General features: G+C 36.6%; 2 protein-coding genes and 1 non-coding gene across 6 annotated transcripts in view; 2 read left to right on the top strand and 1 right to left on the bottom strand.

Annotated features, from left to right (window-relative positions):
• The window catches only part of Ets96B (ETS variant transcription factor Ets96B), a 51306-nt gene that overhangs the window by 23376 nt on the left and 7837 nt on the right, over positions 1-20093 (top strand). For 2 of the 4 annotated variants that reach the window (XM_085484252.1, XM_029299883.2), the window contains exons 1-4: positions 5341-5540; positions 10145-10259; positions 14571-14624; positions 15381-15440. In XM_085484252.1, the coding sequence (XP_085340378.1) occupies positions 5484-5540; positions 10145-10259; positions 14571-14624; positions 15381-15440 (286 nt within the window). In that variant the 5' untranslated portion in view covers positions 5341-5483. Of the gene's footprint in view, positions 1-5340; positions 5541-10144; positions 10260-14570; positions 14625-15380; positions 15441-16254; positions 16396-20093 lie in introns of those variants that run through there. The other 2 variants (XM_085484254.1, XM_085484253.1) reach the window with 2 other exon arrangements.
• On the bottom strand, positions 515-4333 carry LOC114928594 (solute carrier family 25 member 44). The gene is made up of 5 exons (XM_029299853.2): positions 4059-4333; positions 3017-3329; positions 2589-2896; positions 2340-2526; positions 515-1870 (listed from the first exon to the last, which is right to left on the bottom strand). The coding sequence occupies exons 2-5, from the start codon at positions 3189-3191 to the stop codon at positions 1551-1553; spliced, it is 990 nt and encodes a 329-aa protein (XP_029155686.1). The 5' UTR covers positions 3192-3329; positions 4059-4333; the 3' UTR covers positions 515-1550.
• TRNAK-UUU (transfer RNA lysine (anticodon UUU)) lies at positions 14757-14829 on the top strand. Its single transcript has one exon. It is a non-coding gene; the product is annotated as a tRNA-Lys (tRNA).

Raw genomic sequence — 20093 nt, 5'->3', positions numbered from 1 at the left:
CGCAATTATGCAATTATAACTTTCGCATTCGCGCTCGCGCGAAGGTCGCGCTTCGACTTGGATCTCGGATTAATTGGCCGACGAGAAGGCGTTAGCTCGGCCCTGGAATAATAATTCATGCATCCTTAGAGCCCGGCATAGGAAAAATTGCAGCGCCAATCTGGCGCCCAGGCATCGGGGAGATGTCAGGGCGATTTACTCCGCGGTGCATACCAATCGATGCATCGTTCACTCGTAGAATAGGAACGCGAGGAGAACGCGCCGCGCCGGTCTTTGTCTATATTCGCACGTTTAGGTTCGTTCAACCTCCCCGATTTGCATATCGGGCGAGTTAATTTCAAAGCTGCGCGCGCTAATTTGCCCCGTTGCGCTCGCATCGCAACGAAGAGAAGTCATTTCGTAGTCACGCGCGGTAATTAAATTAAAAGAGCTATTTATATTCAAGTAAAAAAATTGGAATCGCATGGGAAAGACACGGTCCTTTTTCAAGAGGGAAATAAGCGGCTGCGCGCAATTTAATACATGTGATAAAATTTATTTCGCATTCTCTCGTCAGATTTGTATCAGATGATTTTTCCGTATGTACATAAACATTATATGGGTGGTAATATTAAATAATCGTGTTTCTTGCTTTTCTTTACAGTATCTTGTCTATCGATATTTCATGTCTCTTAGAGCTAAATAATTCATTCGATTCAAATATTACATACTAAATTCGTATTTTTAGGACGGCCGATATATATTATATACATATATAACATATATATATATTATATATAATACGTGCGCATACATTACATGCCCATATTTGACTAGGATAATGTATCTATACATTGTAATATATCGTTAATACATCTCGCACGCGATGCGATACAAACGCGAACACGTATCTAATATACAAGCCGTCTTTAAAATACGAATGGGGGCATATTTTTATATTATATTTGTATCACAGTAACATATCTAATACATGTTACAAAGTTTTTTGTACTCCATCTGACACCATAACGATAGCGTACAAAATGCGCTTCATTACATTTACATAAATAACTTGTCTAATTGCCACTGTTTCGCAGAATTCTGGATCTTAGATTCGGAGTCATAGTTTTATGTACACCAAAGTCTCTTTTCAAAGTTTCTTTCTCTATATAAGACCGTATAATGTATCCAATTGCAATGCGTGAGTTTTAACAATGACGTGAAACGCACGCATACATGATTGTACAATACAATTATTTTTATTTATTCGAATATAATTAAGATAACTTGGATAGAGCTACGCAGAAACGTTCTGTAACTTAATGTCATGAATAACATTCTTTTTGTATAGTCGAAAAATTTTTTTTTACTTCAGAAGATGACTTTTTTTATAAGACTTTTTTATCACTAATAAATATATTAATAGAATAATGACTCACTTTCTTTTTTTGTTTGATGCGTAAAAAGTGCGATACATAACGGCGCGTCGTGATTGTATAAAAAATTTCGGATGGAATGCACGTCAATTCCGTCCGTGTGAAATTAATCGTAATTAATAGTAACTCTGAAGCTCACCACCGAATATAACTCTTGTACTCCTCGGTTATGCTCACTCTCTTGATGGTCTCGTATCCTAGAATTATCGAGAAACTGAAGCACGCAGATTGTACAAGTCTCGCGGAGAGTCCTTTGGTGAACATAAGCAGTCCTTCCTCGATCCACAGTATCCTGAACGCACTTAACATACTGTCTAATCGTTGCACTTGCAATCTCGCCCTCACGATGTCCAAGGGGTTCGTGATTATCGTGGTCGTAAAACCTCCCAGGGTGCCCGCCATCGCCTGTATACACAGATGCGAAAACCATCCCGGGAGCAGCCTTATAAGTTCGTCTGCGCAAAAAAGAAAATACAACAAATTAGTCATCATTCTTTTTATCCGTGTGATTTGCTTAGAAGGTGCGAACAGGACGTATACTCCCTGGAAAACCTGGAATTCTCAGAAAATTTTGTTCTACCTTGAAAAATCCTGGAATTTTTTTTAAATTGCCTCTTTAGTTCTAAAATATAGTTTTAAAAAATGTAAAATTTATTACTTTTATATAAAGTATATATTATAAAATATATTTCATTATAATATATGTAATACTATATTACATTATATTATATTTAAAAAATACTTATCATTTATGTTAAAAAATTATGTATAACAGATAAACTTATTTCAAAATTGTATTCTAAATATTATTTAAAATACTTAAATTTGGCCTGGAATTTTGAACAAAATACCTGGAAAATCATAGAATCCTCAGGGAATTTATTTCTAAGATTTGAGTATACACCCTGTGCGAAGTACGCTTACCTTGATAAACCGTGTACAATCCCCACCAAAGGGCGCTGTTAGGAACATACGCGCACAAAGATGCCATGTATCCCCGATAGAAGCCGCGATAACCATCTCTCTGATAAATCAATCTTATTATTTCGGCGGAGATTTGCGCGCGGGTTTTTCCGGGTTCGAGGGTCAAACCCAACGGATTCATTCCCATCTGCGAAGAGAGGTATTAACACGATTAATCTTTCAATTAACAAAGGTATACAGAAATCTCACCTTATCCACGTACACCCTGCCGTGTTTAGTACTATTGATCCCGAGAACCATTAGATGTTGACTGAGAACATCGAAGGGGACGACGATTGTTTGTCCTACCAAACTAGCACAACCGCCAGCGATTAACGCTTTAACCTTCGAGTCGACACTTCCGAGTGGTGTATCTTGCTTCAGCAAATGACGCACACCCTCGTACGTCGACACGTAAAACACTCCGGAAACGATTTGGATGGAGCTGATCCAGAAGCCTCTATAGAGGCCCGCGATGCCTTCGAGTTTATAAATTTTTCTACACGCGTCTACCATCCCTATATCGTGGATATAAGAAAATCAACGTTAGTTGATCGCATTTGTGGGAATAGGCAGAGATATTATTGTTTCTAACAAATGGTAAAATCGATTCGATATCAAAATCAATTAGCGCGTACCATTGTACATGTGATTTTGTCTCTGCACTTGAAGCCGAGTCTTGATCACTGTCAGAGGATACAGACAGCATCTGACCGAGAACGAGGACAGCATGCTGAGTGGAAAGAACTTGGTTTTGTCCATCATGTCCCACTCGATGGTGCGGATGAACGGTGTTGCCTCTACCGCGGACATCTCTCGGATAAGCGCAAATATTGTAGTTCGTAACGATAGATAAATCAAACTGAGAGGTTCGCAGAGGATTTGCTCCAATTTGATGCCGCATATCTCATCGATATATTATGAGCATTTACACCCAAAATTTCATGAAATCTGTAAATAAATCAATATTATTTACAATGTAAGAAGGATCGGTCTAAAATTACAGATATTATTATTCGATTATCAGGAAAACCAGCTTTCACAGTTAAGAAATTAGGTTATCCTAACCTCAAAAAGAACCTTTTTGGATATTGTACCCCTTCTAATATTATCACATATACGCACACGTATATATATGTTACAAATTCAAATTTTGATTTTAGCCTTTGAGATTATAGATAACTTAAAACGTTCTTTTGTACGTAAATGCGTCTTTAATGTACTATGTCGTTATGTCAATTGCGCAACGTTAAAGTGACATTTCAGAGTCGATCGATTAAAAAACGAACATAATAAAAATTGCGTAGAATAATTTAACGTATATTTATACGTGAGATAATAAATAACTAACGAAAGAGACAATAACAATTAATAATATTCAATGCACAACTGTATGTTCGAAATGCAATGTTAGACGTTACCAATTTGTTGCTCCGAAATTTTCTACATAAATATTTATATCATACCAATCTTATAATTATAAACAATAATTAATTGAGTAACTCTTTCTCGATTTCTATCGAAATCTAATCTCGCTAGTGTGTTACATGTAAGACATTTTACGGCTAATAATTTTTGAAGCGCTATCAATAACAAGTATTTGACATATCGACATCGTTATCAGTCTAATAAATATGCAGACAAAGGTGCAAGTCATTTACAAAATCTATCGTTACTTACAATGATGTAATATATCCTTGTGATAATTTCCTCTGAAATTTCCTCCTAAATATTCGTCTCTCCATACGGCCAGAAATAATCGTTGATGTTTATAACATGATCGATACGTCAGTTGTGCTGTCACGTGTCACGTTAATTGATTCAATATATTCTACAATGCGAACTCATTTTGTTGAAAATCACTCGTGATTTCGAAACGTGACTACGTGGAAAATTATTTGAGATAGCAAAAGCCATGAAAAAGGGCCACACATTAAGCAAACACGCACGCGTGTATCTTTTTCCGGTGGTGACATCTTGGCGGGAATCTTGAATGCCAAGTGTTATGTTTTACCTTTATCAACAGATGTATAAGGCGGTATGATAACGTCTATTGGATAACGAATATATTTGCCGACTTGTATAATTATAGTAAGTAAATTTATATTAAAAAAAAAAAAAAAGAAGAAACATGATTGCAGACAAACATTTCGGAGCAATAATTATTTTCCTGTGAAAACGAATATAATATAAATGGCTTTAATTTAATAATTATATACACATATTAAAATAAGATTATATCAATTATTAATTAATTCTAAAATTATCTATTTAATTGGAATGTTTTATTGTCATGAGAGAGATCAATGAATAGGAACTACAATTTTTTGCATAATTTCTTCTAGATATAACTTTGTTCCTCCTATCATTATTGAGATGGAGTACCTAAAACGGAAGAAAAAGAAATATAAATCTGATTCTTACATTTTGCTATAATCATTTTCTGATCAGTTAACTCCGCGAATTTATCGCAGCTTAGACATAGCACATTTTCTCAACAATTTTGCTAAATGTACAAAGCTGTTCTCGCTTCTGCGAAGAGTGAAATTTTTCCTTCATAACTTTTTTCTCACGGATCGCTATAGAATCCGTGCATTTGTTCGGGGTGACTTGAAGTTTTATTGGACGTGCCGCGCGAATATCTCGATGGCGATCGAATCGAGTTTGCGAAACTCGCTGGAGAACCTCACCGCTCTCTCTCGCGAGAGATGCATCATCCCTCGTAACGTCATCCCTCGTATCTCGAACGTGTGTGTCGCCAATGAGTTTCAAGCTCCGCCCAGCACCCCTTTGCAATGGTCCGAGGAAACGAAATACGCGCAGGACCGAATTCTACGTCACGTTTGGGGGCGTATACCTCGCCGGAGACACAACCCTCGGCTCCGGCCGCGAGGGTGGCTCACCCCCTTACTCGCATCGAGATCAAATCACCCGATTCAGTGCTATCTTCGATCTTCGCGCCGCAACACCAGCAGCGACGATCGGCTCGTTCGTGGCTCGCGCGAACTCGGTTCCGCGATTTTTTTTTTCCAGTCGAATCCGCGAATCTGCTCGTCTTCAGTGAAAGGTTTTACGTTTCATAAGAACGGGACGTGTCGCGAAATTATGATGAACATTGCCGATCAGGAGGTGCCTGCCGCGACGACGGAATTGGCGGGCTTAGTAAGTAGTTGAACATTTATTTTAATCTTTCTTTGCAACATTAATACGGCCGATAAGAGCTCTATCTGTAATATATGCGATTAACGAGTTTATTGTGATCGGTAGAAAAAATTATTCTTTAATTTAAAAATTGAGACAATTGACTTTATTTGTTTATGCGCGCCAAAGCGAGAAGTTAGATATCTATATAAATAAACTCATCGCTGTCAGTAAAAAAGATTTTATTTTATAATGCATTAGATCAATAAGTATAGAAATATATCGCAACTATAGACAGATTGATTAAAAAATTAAGCAATTAATTTTTTTCATTTTTATCTTGAGAGCGTTGCGTGTAAGAATTTTTATAACGTCATGAAATAATTCGAAATAACATTAGTAACAAGATATGAGTTATTCAAAAAATTACATTCAAATTAATTACAGTGATATGTAATACAATCGGAATTATATATTGTGAAATCTCTTCGATATTCATTTTAGATACTTCGTGTCAGGACGAATTTTCCAAAAACCCAACTCAAAATGAAAATAATAAAGTCCATTTTGTAACATAAAGACGGACTGAACAAGAGAATAAGATGAAATGGGGGTGTTAGTGTGTATACATGATATAAATTTTAACAATAGATGCAATTTAATTCGACCAAAAACTGGCTATTCATTTATTGAAAATAAGTACACACTATGTTTCGACCCACATTGTGGTCCTTTTCAAGTCTTGTTCGGCAATTACATTAATTAAAAATAGAAACATGAAAGTTGTCCTGTCATATCGACAATCTGTTAACTACTGTGACAGTAGTATTTTTAATTAATGTAATTACTGAATAAGAACAACACTTGAAAAGGACCACAATGTGGGTCGAAACGTAGTGTGTACTTATTTCCAATAAATAAATAGCCAGTTTTTGGTCACCAAATTAAATTGCATCTTATTATTTGTTAAAATTCTATCACTGGCGATCAATAATTAATTGTAAAGATTTGATATAAATTTAATGGATATTCTTTCCGCCGCACTTTATCATCTCTCTATCTCCCAAATCTATTTGTTAAAAGTTAAAAAGAACAATCCGGACTCGCTATAGGCGTCGTGCAAAAGTGTTGAAGATCCATTAAAAGAGAGCGCGTTCGATCCGGATATCCGATCTCTCCCGGCCGTTCCCGGGACACAATGGAGTCATCCTCGGCATCGAGCTCCAGGATCATCATCTTGCGTACAATACGACTACTCGAGAGATGATCCGAATTGCCGCGGCACGCGCCTCCACGCTTCGCTGACTCGTCCCACGGGTACCACCCCTTCTGTGTCCTCTAAACACGTAATTGTCGCCGTTATATTCCCTGCGTGCGTATACGTGCCACCACCGTGACGACACGACACGATACCAGAATCCATGGGTGGTCAATGGCACGCGCGCGCGTGGAAGGGATGGTTCGCACTTGATTTATGTTTGTTGATTCTAAAAATCAGCCGATTCCCACACACGCGCTTCTTCCTCTCTCTCTCTTGTACCCCTCGTCGAATCGGCGGCGCCGTTTAATTGACTGCCGCGAGGTAGCATATGTCGCCACTCGAGTTTCCCATGATTAGGGGCGAGACTTCCTCGGGGATGGGACATGCTGCGGGATTTCCGCTGCTCACCTTGATTGACTTCTCCATGAAATTGGCCCAGCTAATGATATTGCGTATTTTTATATAATCCTTTTAGTTGGATTTAGATTCCTTTCAACATTTTACATTTAAGGTTTATAATTGTCTCCATTTATTTATACACAGAGAATTTTCTCTTAGAATTTACCCTGAAAATTATGGTATCGTGAGACATCGTGGTATTGGAAGATTTTTTTAAGAGTTTCTCCGATTAATATTTTTACCACAATAAAATATGTTTGATAATTTTATTAATGTACATATTAATATTTTATATTTATATTATATTTATATATTTTATATTATACCATGATTTCCAGAGTAAATTCTAAGAAAAAATTCTCCGTGTACGCGAATGTTCATATTGCATTTACCTTCTCTATTATAATGAATATAAATTAATTGGATTCACTAGCGAATCCTAAGTCGATAATGGGAAGGAAGGAGATTTCTACAAAATTATTTGGCGTAATGGTAACAATATTTTTTCAAGTCGGATTGCAATCATTTCTTTTAATTTAGGAGGGAGTTATCTCTAAAACCACCCTAGGATCCGCCAGTGATTAAATTATTAGAACCCTTAAAAATCAATAGTATATATATATAGTAAAAATAAAAAATATATATTTATCTTGATAAAAATATACATTTAAAATATATATTTATTATTAAAAATATATATTTGCCGCAAACTATTCTCTTATATTGTCGCAGGCTTAGTTGGCGCAAAATTGACGAAAAAGCAAAAATTTTGATCTCGATCTCTCTCCATAGCGTGATTTTTGCGATGCATTGAGAAAAGCAATTAGCTGATAAACTCGGCCGTTGTGTGACGCGTTCTTTAATCTCGAGATCTCTTCTATATAATGTTTCCTCTCGCCAGGCATTGTCCGCCTTCCAGTGTCCGTCGCTGTTATTGTCTTCGCACCTCGTCGCCGCATGAGGGTAGGAAAACTTTCTTGGCAAAGTACAACGGGGTTTCTCTCGCGTGTAATTGATAAAATTGACCGTCGCTGTCATTATCGGCACATAATTAGCGGAGGAAACTTCGCCGGCTTTTATCTGTCTATTGGCCGAAATAGAACACTTGGCGCGATATGTGCATTTCGTTAAAAATATTGTGCTTGTTTCGTAATTTTTGTAAAATTCTCCGAAATTTTTATCTCGACAATACTTTGCTTCTCACTGATTATTATGGCAGCTTTATTGAAAAATCAGTAATAATATATCAGCAAGATATATCTTAAACATTTTTCTATCTATTTAGAATTCTATATTATTTATTTTTAAATGAGATAAACCTACAAAAATGAATAAGATTCTTGATCACCTCAGATCTTTCTTTAACAAAAAATCTGGCTATTTTTAAAATATCACAGATTGAAACAGCCGCCGCCGCTAAACTGATTCTTTCAATAAGATTTTATTGATTTTCAGTGTCTATACTTGCGATTGCGAGCATCAGTGACTTCACTGCTTTTCAGTGATAATACACCGATTTAAGAGAGCACGCATCTAAATTCCTGCTTCCCGATCCGCCGCGCCGGGGATACAGTTTCGCGATGCTCTCGATGACTTTATTATAAACCGAACCAAAGTGCGCAATTACTACACGAGGGTGGAGAACGTGAAATGGGGTGCCGTCGCGGCGACCCCTGTCGCGAACGACGGGGCGTACCCTCGACTCGTCGTGGGTATCTATCTCGTTTTCATGAGAGACGCGCCGTAAATAAACTCGCGTGCCGAATGCATTCGCCTAAAACGCGCATCCGTCCTCTGGGAAAAAGGTCAAGTCTCGGGCCTTTAACGTCAAATGGTGTGCGCGCACTCCTCGTGTTTGCGCTTCCCGCTCACGCGTCATTTCCCGATTAATTCGCTGTTAAATCCCGTTGGAAGCCCCGACGAAAGATCAACGATTTCTAAAAGTTCATCTTGATCTCGTATAATCAAAAAGATGTTACTTCCGTGTTTATATGTGATGTGAAATATTTAAATAAATTTATATCGCACATATTATAGATCGATTTTTTTTCTCTACAATTGTTTGAATACTTTCGAAATTTGATTTCTAATAATTTAACGCTTAATTGTAGGACGTGTTTGTTTATTTATTTATGGACAATGGAAATTCTTCATCAGCGTCCGGCATTTTTGCATCAGTAAATATATGTATGTATAACGGATTGGCAGGCGTATTAAACATTTAAGGCGGTAATAGTGAATGTAATTAAAATTTATGTCCAAGCGCGTGGATTATGGGCGCCATGCCATCACGGCAGCTAATTGCGGACGACGATTAATTGCGATCAAAGGAAAATCTCGAGGAGAAATTATGAACAAATAATGGAACTTTGGAGCAGCGTGAGTCCGCCGGATACTCGTTAATATCAATATATCCTATATATTAAAAATGCGCTCGTTTATTCAATAAGGGACAATCTTACGGCGCATACACACATTTCTGTCTCTTCATTACTTTATCCCTTTATATTAACTTCATTTCTGCGTAATGGAGAGATATTTTTTTAAAAATAATAACGTAACTTTTTCAACGATTTGTATTCCCGCAGTTGGTGTAGTCAAATTTGATGGAGTCAAAGGCCCGAACGTCTACGTTATCGAAATTCCCAAAACCGGTAACTGAGTTTACCACTAGATTGCCCCGCAAGGAGGAAACCGTCCAATCGTTCACCGGATGTCTTCCTTGCCGCCTCTCTCTTACCCGTCTCCCTCTATTTCTCACTGTGTCTTTCCTTCTGCTCCTATATTGAGAGCCCCGAGCCTCACAATCACTTTCTGATATTAATTACATTCTCTTTCACTCGCTCTCGCTCGACGTTGCGATTTATTTTCGAAATATACACGTGTCTCAAAAATTGTCGCGTATAACAAGTATTACTAAATTTGGAAAATGTTATGCAACTCTCTCTTCTTTCGATTGTTCCAGCCCGGAAACGGATTCGGCAGACTAGCCGAGCCACTTCAGACGGTCACCGGGGAATACTGTCCCGGCAATTATCCAGTGTCTCACACGACTGGGAACAATGAAAAGCTGCACACCGGTGAGTAGAATGAAAAAAAGATTTTGGAACTCGATCTCTGAATATTTCAATTATATCAGCGGAGAGGAACATAGGCGCGAGTCTAGAGCGCGTCACACTCGAGGTCTTTTTTTCGAAAAAATTATAAAAAAAAAATAAGAAAGGCATCCACGGGCTGCAAAACTATTTTACGTCTTAACAAGCCTCCGAGGATGTAATCAAGGGAAAAAGGTGAGCGGGCAGAGAGACCGGTCGATTCTTCGATTTCCCCGGTCGTTCGACTTTGAAGCTCTTTGATACCGTCGCGGCTCGGAGACGTCGCGTTTCCATCGGGGGCGAGGCCTTCGATACACACTCAAGCCGCTGTGTAGATCCCGAGAAGAGCGCACACATAGCGAGGGGGTAGGCACGTTTAGGAACACGTGCGGGACGCGTACCCCGAAACGAAGCACCAGCAAGGAGAGACGGCAGGGTGGAGCTATACCACCCGAAGAGAGCTGTCACTCGCAGGCAGCCGAGTCGATATCTTTATATAGTCGCATCAACGACAACATTATTTTCCAAAGGTCGCGAGAAGACGCGTCTGCATCGTCGTGAAACATCGCTCGAGACAATCTGCCTCGAAATCTTCGCCAATTACTCCGAAATACTCGTTTTTCCAAAAACGAGTTCTCCTTTTGGCTCAACCGATGCTAGAAAAATCGATACGAAGATCACACAATTATCGGGTATTTTTTTATATTCAGTCATTTGTCCCTAACGGCCCAACATATCCAAAAAATGTTGAGAGGATCCAGAGGACATTCGAATTTCTTCGACAAATGTCCTCTGGGTTATCTCGCTTGATGACAACATTATTTTCCAAAGGTCGCGAGAAGACGCGTCTGCATCGTCGTGAAACATCGCTCGAGACAATCTGCCTCGAAATCCTCGCCAATTACTCCGAAATACTCGTTTTTCCAAAAACGAGTTCTCCTTTTGGCTCAACCGATGCTAGAAAAATCGATACGAAGATCACACAATTATCGGGTATTTTTTTATATTCAGTTATTTGTCCCTAACGGCCCAACATATCCAAAAAATGTTGAGAGGATCCAGAAGACATTCGAATTTCTTCGACAAATGTCCTCCGGGTTATCTCGCTTGATGACAACATTATTTTCCAAAGGTCGCGAGAAGACGCGTCTGCACCGTCGTGAAGCATCGCTCGAGACAATCTGCCTCGAAATCCTCGCCAATTACTCCGAAATACTTGTTTTTCCAAAAACCAGTTCTCCTTTTGGCTCAACCGATGATAGACAAATTTTGATTTAAATGTATACAATCAATAATATTATACGATCTACACTCCATTCCTCTTAGCCAATAGAGCCACAAGCGATGTTATTGCGAAAATTAAGAAAGAAAATTTGGAAACTAAGGAATTTGTATCCTATGGTTGGGATCTCAGAAATTCCTCTTGTTCCTCTCTTAACTTTCCCTGTAAAGAAATAGGTGAGAAAAATATTGGTCCGAAAATATGTCCAATAATATTATATAATTCTCTATATATACATATGCACGTAGATTAAAATCATTGAAATAAAATTAATAAGACGGGAAAGATATATAAAATGTATAGACTAAATAATTGATAAAATTTGTGTAAACGTTGCTTCATCGTGGTTGAAATGAAGCTGGTTCGATACGAAGATCACACAATTATTACATCTTCGGGTATTTTTTTATATTCAGTCATTTGTCCCTGACGGCTCAACATATCCGAAAAATGTTGAGAGGATATTCAGAAGACATTCGAATTTCTTGGACAAATGTCCTCCGGGTTATCTCGCTTGACGAAGCACGAATGGAATAAGGAGCTCGTAAAGCGATTTCAGAGGACGAGAAAAATATCTGCAAATTTTATTCTCGATTAATTCACACCATCTCTTCTCCGGCGCGAAGATGCCTCTTCTTCCGGACGAGTGTCTTAGCCTTGACCCAGAAATGCGACGCCAATTTCTCGACACGAAATTCAATAAGTGACGTGTATTATCGCCGCAAAGAGTCCCCTGGGGTGTCCCCACAGTGGAACCTCTCCTCCTGGTCTCGTGTTGTACCCCCAAGTCGCCGAACCACCCCGGTCGACGTCTGGCTGCGGTGATTGACACTTTATATCTAGCATTGGCATGCCGGAGCCACCGGATAGACCACCTCCGCCTAACTCAATCACTGCCTATAATGCCGCAATTTCTCTATCATAATCGCGTTACGTCCCCTCCATCGGCTCGATCCACTTTTCGACGACGATTCAGAAATATTGAAACTCTGCGCAGATGACGGATGGAAATATATTGTTGCTTGCCTCCCCGTTTCTTCGTTCGTCTTTTTTCACCGCGTATCTGATGGAACCAGCTTCGTTTCAAGCATGATGAAGCAACGTTTACACAAATTTTAGCAATTATTCATTCTATACATTTTATATATCTCTCCCGTCTTATTAATTTTATTTCAATGATTTTAATCTACGTGGATATGTCTATATGGAGAATTGTATAATATTATTGATTGTATACATTTAAATAAAAATTTATATGCGTGCGTAGAACGAATTTTTCCTGAAAATTATGGTAATCTTAGGACAATATGGTATAGTATTGGAAGAATTTTATGAGTTTCTCTGATTAATATTTATTGTGCCACAATAAAAAAAAATTAATATCTACCCCAGTAAGATATAAAATAAGTTTGATTAATTTTATTAATATTTTTTACAGGGGTAAATATTTAATCAGAGAAATTTTTATAAAATTCTTTCAATACTAATTGTCCCACGATTACCATGATTTTCGGAGTAAATTCTAAGAGAAAATTCTCTCCGTGTGTAAATACACATAAGCGCACAACACATACTATCATTTATTTAAAGCTTTTATTAAAATGTGCAACAAAATAAGGTCTAAATATAATTAGTCTAAAATAAAATCTAGAAACATAATAAATTTGATGGTGAAAAGGATGAAAACAAAAATGAAATAAATTTTCATATTTAAAAGTATATTTATAATATAATATTATGACAAAAAAGATATTTCACTATTTAAATTATGTAATTCATAAAAGAGAAAAGCTTTCAAACTTTAAGAATCCTGATTACAAGTCGCATTGATTAGCTTATTAAACAAGTAACGAATGCACTAATTATGATCTACTAATGCTAATTATTATCAATTTTTATTAGTTAAAATAAAGTTTTTATTATATTTATTATATTAAATAAATTCTTTAATATTGTTTTAAATAATTTTTTCTTAAATATGAAACAAATACACGCAAGAATTTTCCATCTGTGATAATATCCATCATTCGGCAATTGAACATTATAAATAAATTTGTAGCTCTCGACGATGACATAAAATCATGTTACACATACATATATTTAGACGTAATTATTATCAATTTTTATTAGTTAAAATATAGTTTTTATTATATTTATTATATTAAATAAATTCTTTAATATTGTTTTAAATAATTTTTTCTTAAATATGAAACAAATACACACAAGAATTTTGCATCTGTGATAATATCCATCATTCGGCAATTGAATATTATAAATAAATTTGTAGCTCTCGACGATGACATAAAATCATGTTACACGTACATATATTTAGACGTACGTATTTCGGTCCGACATACGAAGACATTGCGAATCCTTGAAGTATCTATCGCAGAGGATAGTGTCTCTTTGTACAACGCGAGCAATGAGCTGTATAGTAAGTAGATTCGATTCGCGTTAGACTGGATTCTGCGATGGAGAACAAAACGAGGTTACCGCCGAGTGGCTACCCATGGCGAATCCTGGAGGTCCATTAAACGCACCCCAGTTTTCCACGCCGGCATTCTTATATGCGCCTATTCACGCTGAAGGGTTTGTTTTTGCCTCTGATTCATTCGCAGCCGGTTGGTTGCTCGGTTTGTCTTCCCGCAGATCTCGTCGACCTCGATTCGAATAAGATGTATCTCTTTTTTATCTTGAGGCTATCAAAATATTCATCTCCCTCATCCAGCCAACGTGTCGAGTATGAAAAAAATATTTTTTTTCCACGTTGAATATACATTGTGTATATACATATACATATGTACATATCAATAATTAATCAAAAACAACGGAAGCACGTGACGTGTTCTGTCAATTTGCGGCAAATACTGTTCAACGTCCAGCGTAGCCAAACAAATGTATTTGCGTTTTCTCTTGCCCTTTGTTTATTTTATCTTGCGATCAATAACGCAACTATATTATTTCATATATACACACATACACATGTTAATTCGGAGAAAATTTATTGATTACAGGAAGCGAATTATACATGCAGCAAGGCTACAGGCAGGAAACTTGGCTGCAAGATGGTGAGTATTTCATTTCAAATTTTATTTTGTTATAATAATTTACATTATAATAACAATTTAATTATTTCTCCCTTCTCTCGCGTTGTGTATGAGTTTGCTTCGAATACACGTTTAATGCAACGGAAACTGTCAGCCCGGATAGCTCAGTCGGTAGAGCATCAGACTTTTAATCTGAGGGTCCAGGGTTCGAGTCCCTGTTCGGGCGCATTTTTTTTTCTTTTGCTCTAAATTTTCGCGGGAATGCAGTGTTATGTCATCGTTATATCGAGGACCAAATAATGGAGAATTTTTTTATAAATGTACAAGTTAAGTAGTTAAATTGTCAACACGAGATGACGAAATGATATTGAATAATTCTTTCGCATCATTAATAATAGCATTTTTTGTAAAATAATAATGACGAGATATTAAAAATCGGAGTGTTATTAAAATCGCTATTACGAAGAAATCCTGCTATTGATTTTTAGAATTTAGAGATGTAGCATCAAATTATCCCTAAGCCGCCCCAGCAAAGATAATTACGTGCAGCCACACTGTTCTCTCGGAACATTAATTTTAATTACCTTGCCCAACTGCGATGTAATACGCGGTGGATGTAACGTAACGGACGATCAAAGGGGGATGATTTGCTATGGAAGGGAAAATAGAAATTCTCGTTAAATATTCGCGAGTGGGATTTTTATTTCACATCGGTTCTAGTCATTTCTATCCTGAGATGATCGCTGATACGAACTAATTAAATGTCTGTTCGCGCAGGTAGCAGCTCCGAGACCGAAGACAGCGAACAGTACGTACCCGAGTTTCACCAGATGTCAAGTAAGTCCCAATCTTTGACATTTGTTCTCTTCGTTCGATTTACTTGCGATCCGTCTTGACAGTCGCGAAATTATTTAACCGCGTCTCGACATGCGGTAATTCATCCGTGGATAAATAAATCCGGGTTTGGAAATTCGCTAAACGGGATTGGAGGGATGTCAATCTCCGCTGAAATCACCGCGAAATCATGTATAGGAAGTGTTTCGCGCGCGTCGATTCGGCCTCGAAATTGGTTGGAAAATCTCCTCCTCTCTTCCTCGAGATATCGCATCTTCTCGACGCTTCTGCGGCAGGTGTAGTCCGATTTTATATTTAAAGTCATCTTAAGTTTGCTCGATGGTTGACTTAAGATCCCATTCAAATGGCTGGGTTTTTTCGACCCAGCATAATCATGCAATATTTTGCTACTCATATGAAAGATTACAGATTATTATATGTAATTTCATATCAAATCTATTCTTATATTATATGCTATAAAATAATGTTATAAATAAAATGTATAAGTGCTTATATGTATATAAAATAAAGTTCTAATAAAAGTAAAAATACTAAATTTAAGATTACCAGTGATTTTTGTATAAAAATAGTAACTTTACCCATATATTTATACATTAATATGTATTTTCACTAAAAAAAAATATGGAAACAAAGCTTATAGTAATTTCCATGTAAAAGTACATGGATTTTTTTCAGTGTGACATCTCAAGCTCGAACTTGAGACTTGATCTTAAATATAAGATCGGATTACATATGAGTAACACCAGTTTATGACAACTATAAGAAAATGAATAATATACCGGGGAAAATCAAACCGAAACGAGGTGAAACAGATCGAGGAGGGTGCAATTTACGCGTCACATCATCAGGAAGGTTCGCAGAGCGAAGGAAGAATTAATTCATCGGCTGTTCCGTTTAACTCGCTCGATGTTAATCGCCGCCATCGGCGAATCAATAGGTATGTAACGCGTTTATACACCGCACGTGCATCTTTAATTAGTCATCGACACTTTCCACGCGCGTTGCGGTTTTCCCTGGTTTTCGACGATCCGCGACGTTTTCGGCAAAAATTATTTTTCGCCCCATGCATTTTTTCTCTCTCTTTTTTTTTTTTTTTTTTTTTTTACGCGCTACGTAATCGCGCAATTTTCAATCATCGCGACGATGTAACCCTGGGCGCCGATATTGGTCCTTTATTAAAAACCGGCGAGAAGTCGCGCCCGCCGGGCAAGGCTTCTTTTTTAACTATATAGCTTAAGATAGAGAGAGCGGGAAGAATCAACACGGGCGTTTGTCGACGATCATCGATATCGGATTACGCGAGTAAGCACTTTATATTAAGCCAGCGGCGCGATTGCTCTCGCTTCTTCTTTTTCCTTCTTCAGCTTCATCTTCTTCTTTCCTCAACGTCGCGCGCGCGCTTATTAACGTCGCTATCGATACCCGATGTATCTCTCTGCGATCCGACGTCATTATTATAATAGACGGGGGCAAAAATCGGATACCCCGTGTATTTGACTTCTCTTCGACGTTAAACGCACGAGAGAAGAGAGAGAGAGAGAGAGAGAAAACATCGGGCTCGCAGTTTACATTCGCGCAAAATTCGCGACGGCACGATACGTGTAATTCAGCGTCGAGCAGCATTGAACAAACGTATCGTCGAACATTTCAACCGGGCGAGCAAACACCCAGAGGGAATCGGGGGCTAGCTAATGTCTATATACACATATACATACATATACACGCATGTGATTCCCAAGCGCCGTGTATATGTATATAATATAATATATCTTCGCGTAATATTATATGTAGCTTGTGCGACGTATTTAGGAAGATATGTGCTCATATATACATGTACTTGCTCTTTTATATATATATATATATAACATCAGGATACGCGCAACATCGATATCTTTATTTGATACATTAGAGTACGCAATTTTTGAATATGGATTTAGCGTTATTATATCATGTTATGAATAATATATTATATTAAAAAGTCGATGCAAAATTCACTCGAGATAAAATTTCTCTCGATTTAAGTTTCTTTTTTTTTTTTTTTTTATATAACAGGAATGTCGTACGAGGATAATAATGATTAATAAACATTTAAAGACACTTTTGTATCGCAATTTTTGAATATGGATTTAGCGTTATTATATCATGTTATGAATAATATATTATATTAAAAAGTCGATGCAAAATTCACTCGAGATAAAATTTCTCTCGATTTAAGTTTTTTTTTTTTTTTTTTATTAAACAGGAATGTCGTACGAGGATAATAATGATTAATAAACATTTAAAGAGACTTTTGTATCTCTCGATATAAATGTTTCGTATATAACGAGAGTTCGCGAAACTGGATCGGAGATATATAATTACTGCGACATCTCGCGATATCGAGATAATCGAATCTATCTCGCGGCGCGCTTCTTCCTATCAGTAAACTTCCAATGTTTACAAATACAATTATCGCCGGAGGCTTGTGACTTATGCTTCCCACGGCCCGGGAGCCTGTTTGACTTCTCGGGGGCGCAGCCCTCGCCCTCGCGAAATCGTCGGCACCCCATTAGACCCCACCTTCTCTCTCACGTGTCGTTGCAGCGATGCGTCTTCACTTCCGATACGACACGCGCCCTTATGTCCTGGCGCCCCGTCGTTCTTTCGTGAATTTATGAATCGTTTCAAGAAAACGATCGAGTGCGCTTTGGCGCGACTAGTTGGCCTTTTTATATATACTAAATTTTTTTTTAATTTTTTTATAATAAATTATTGCCAGTCTGGTCGACTTTTAACTTTGAGGAGAGTTTTTTTTTATTAATTATTACTGGCGACCCTTAAGGATTATTATTTGTTTATACTAAATTTTGTTTTAATCAATAGACGAGCGAATACACGTTTTTAAGATTTTGACATTTATTGTTGCGCGGAACTATGAAAAATAAGGATATGGTTCCTACTTCTCAGCAATAAGAATCGATTGGTTCGCCATAATTAGTTTATACGCTCGGTTTGTACATTTGTTGTGCTCCTTTAGAAATGTTCACTTGATTACATTTAGGGGTTTTCTAAGTTGCACAGTTTTTCCTGTGAGATTCTCTTCGGCGAATTATGCGCGCCAAAGCGTATTCGATCGACGAAAAATGTTGAAAATCATTCCGCAAATAAATTGACATTTATTTAGTATATAAAAAGGCCAACTAATCGAGCATTATTAGATGATATAAACTAAGTATTTATTCTATATAAAATAATACATTATACAAACGTTTCCTATTAGCCGCAGTAAGCGCACAGATCACGTAAGACCAATTTTATATTTTGACACATTATTAATTTATTATAAAATCAAATTGAATACTTAAAACGTCGCTAGTGGTATTTAAAATAGGAACGATATATTTAATTCGACCCAAACTAGCCAAGAAAATTTTTAAAAATATTTTAAACAAAAAGTCCGATAATCATATTGTTTAATAATCATGACAACAGTGTCAACTAACTGCGCTTCTATCAAGGAATTTTTCACTTGAAAAGGACCAAAACGTCAGATGGTCGAAACGTTGTGGAAATAAAATAAAAATTTTCTTATTAATTTATTCTAGAAAAATTTATTATAGAAAAAATTTTTTTATTAATTTAATATAGAATTAAATAATATCGTTCCTATTTTTAATTTATTATATCTCACTACTCATAGTGTGTTATGACAACAATAATTTTCTGGCATACTAACGATGAAATCTATGGGATCGGCCAAACATCTCAATAGAGCGATCAATCCGTAAGAAATATACTGACGTTTTGTAATTTGACTCAACACGACATGCACTAATTCGGCGATAAAATTGCGACTTACAATCACTTATGATCATCTACTTTTAATTCCTATACTGAAGAAGACCGCGTGCGGTCGAAACGTTTGTAATGTATTATCTTATATAGAATAAATACTTAGTTTATATCATCTAATAATGCTCGATTAATTGGCCTTTTTATATACTAAATTTTGTTTTAATCAATAGACGAGCGAATACACGTTTTTAAGATTTTGACATTTATTGTTGCGCGGAACTATGAAAAATAAGGATATAGTTCCTACTTCTCAGTAATAAGAGTCGATTGGTTTGCCATAATTAGTTTATACCCTCGGTTTGTACATTTGTTGTGCTCCTTTAGAAATGTTCACTTGATTACATTTAGGGGTTTTCTAAGTTGCACAGTTGTTCCTGTGAGATTCTCTTCGGCGAATTATGTGATCTAAATAACGATAATATGTAGCGGAGTTTTTTTATGAAATCTCGTTATTCTGTCACATATATTGTAAATTTTCTAAATCTGTTTTATTGTATTATTGCTTTTATCTTTTTTATTATAATTTTTATTACTGTTTTTATAATTATCATAGCTAATAAGTATCGGTTTTGGAAACCGAGTTCTGATCACAATTTCCTTTTGCTTTAAAAACAAATTATTTAATGGCAAACAATATTTATTGAGCAATCTAATTTATAAAGAATTACTGCTAATAATTCTGGGTAAAAAATTTGTCCTGTACTTTTAGTTAAAAACAAAATGTGATTTTCACGCCTTTTCTATATAATAAAAAAATGATTTGCATATGGAAGAATATATACTAAAATCGCAATACATTTA

Source organism: Nylanderia fulva, unplaced genomic scaffold, assembly GCF_048542155.1.
Source record: "Nylanderia fulva isolate GAGA-0341 unplaced genomic scaffold, ASM4854215v1 Scaffold3, whole genome shotgun sequence".
NCBI lineage: Eukaryota > Metazoa > Arthropoda > Insecta > Hymenoptera > Formicidae > Nylanderia > Nylanderia fulva.
Note: the sequence above shows the minus strand (reverse complement) of the source record. Positions and strands in the feature narration are given on the sequence as shown.

Coding starts and splice junctions, on each gene's coding strand:
- LOC114928594 (XM_029299853.2), bottom strand. CDS start 3,191: ATGTCCGCGGTAGAGGCAACACCGTTCATCCGCACCATCGAGTGGGAC. Junction 2,897..3,016: donor ACAAAATCACATGTACAATG/GTACGCGCTAAT, acceptor TCCACGATATAG/GGATGGTAGACGCGTGTAGA. Junction 1,871..2,339: donor ATTGTACACGGTTTATCAAG/GTAAGCGTACTT, acceptor TTTTTTGCGCAG/ACGAACTTATAAGGCTGCTC.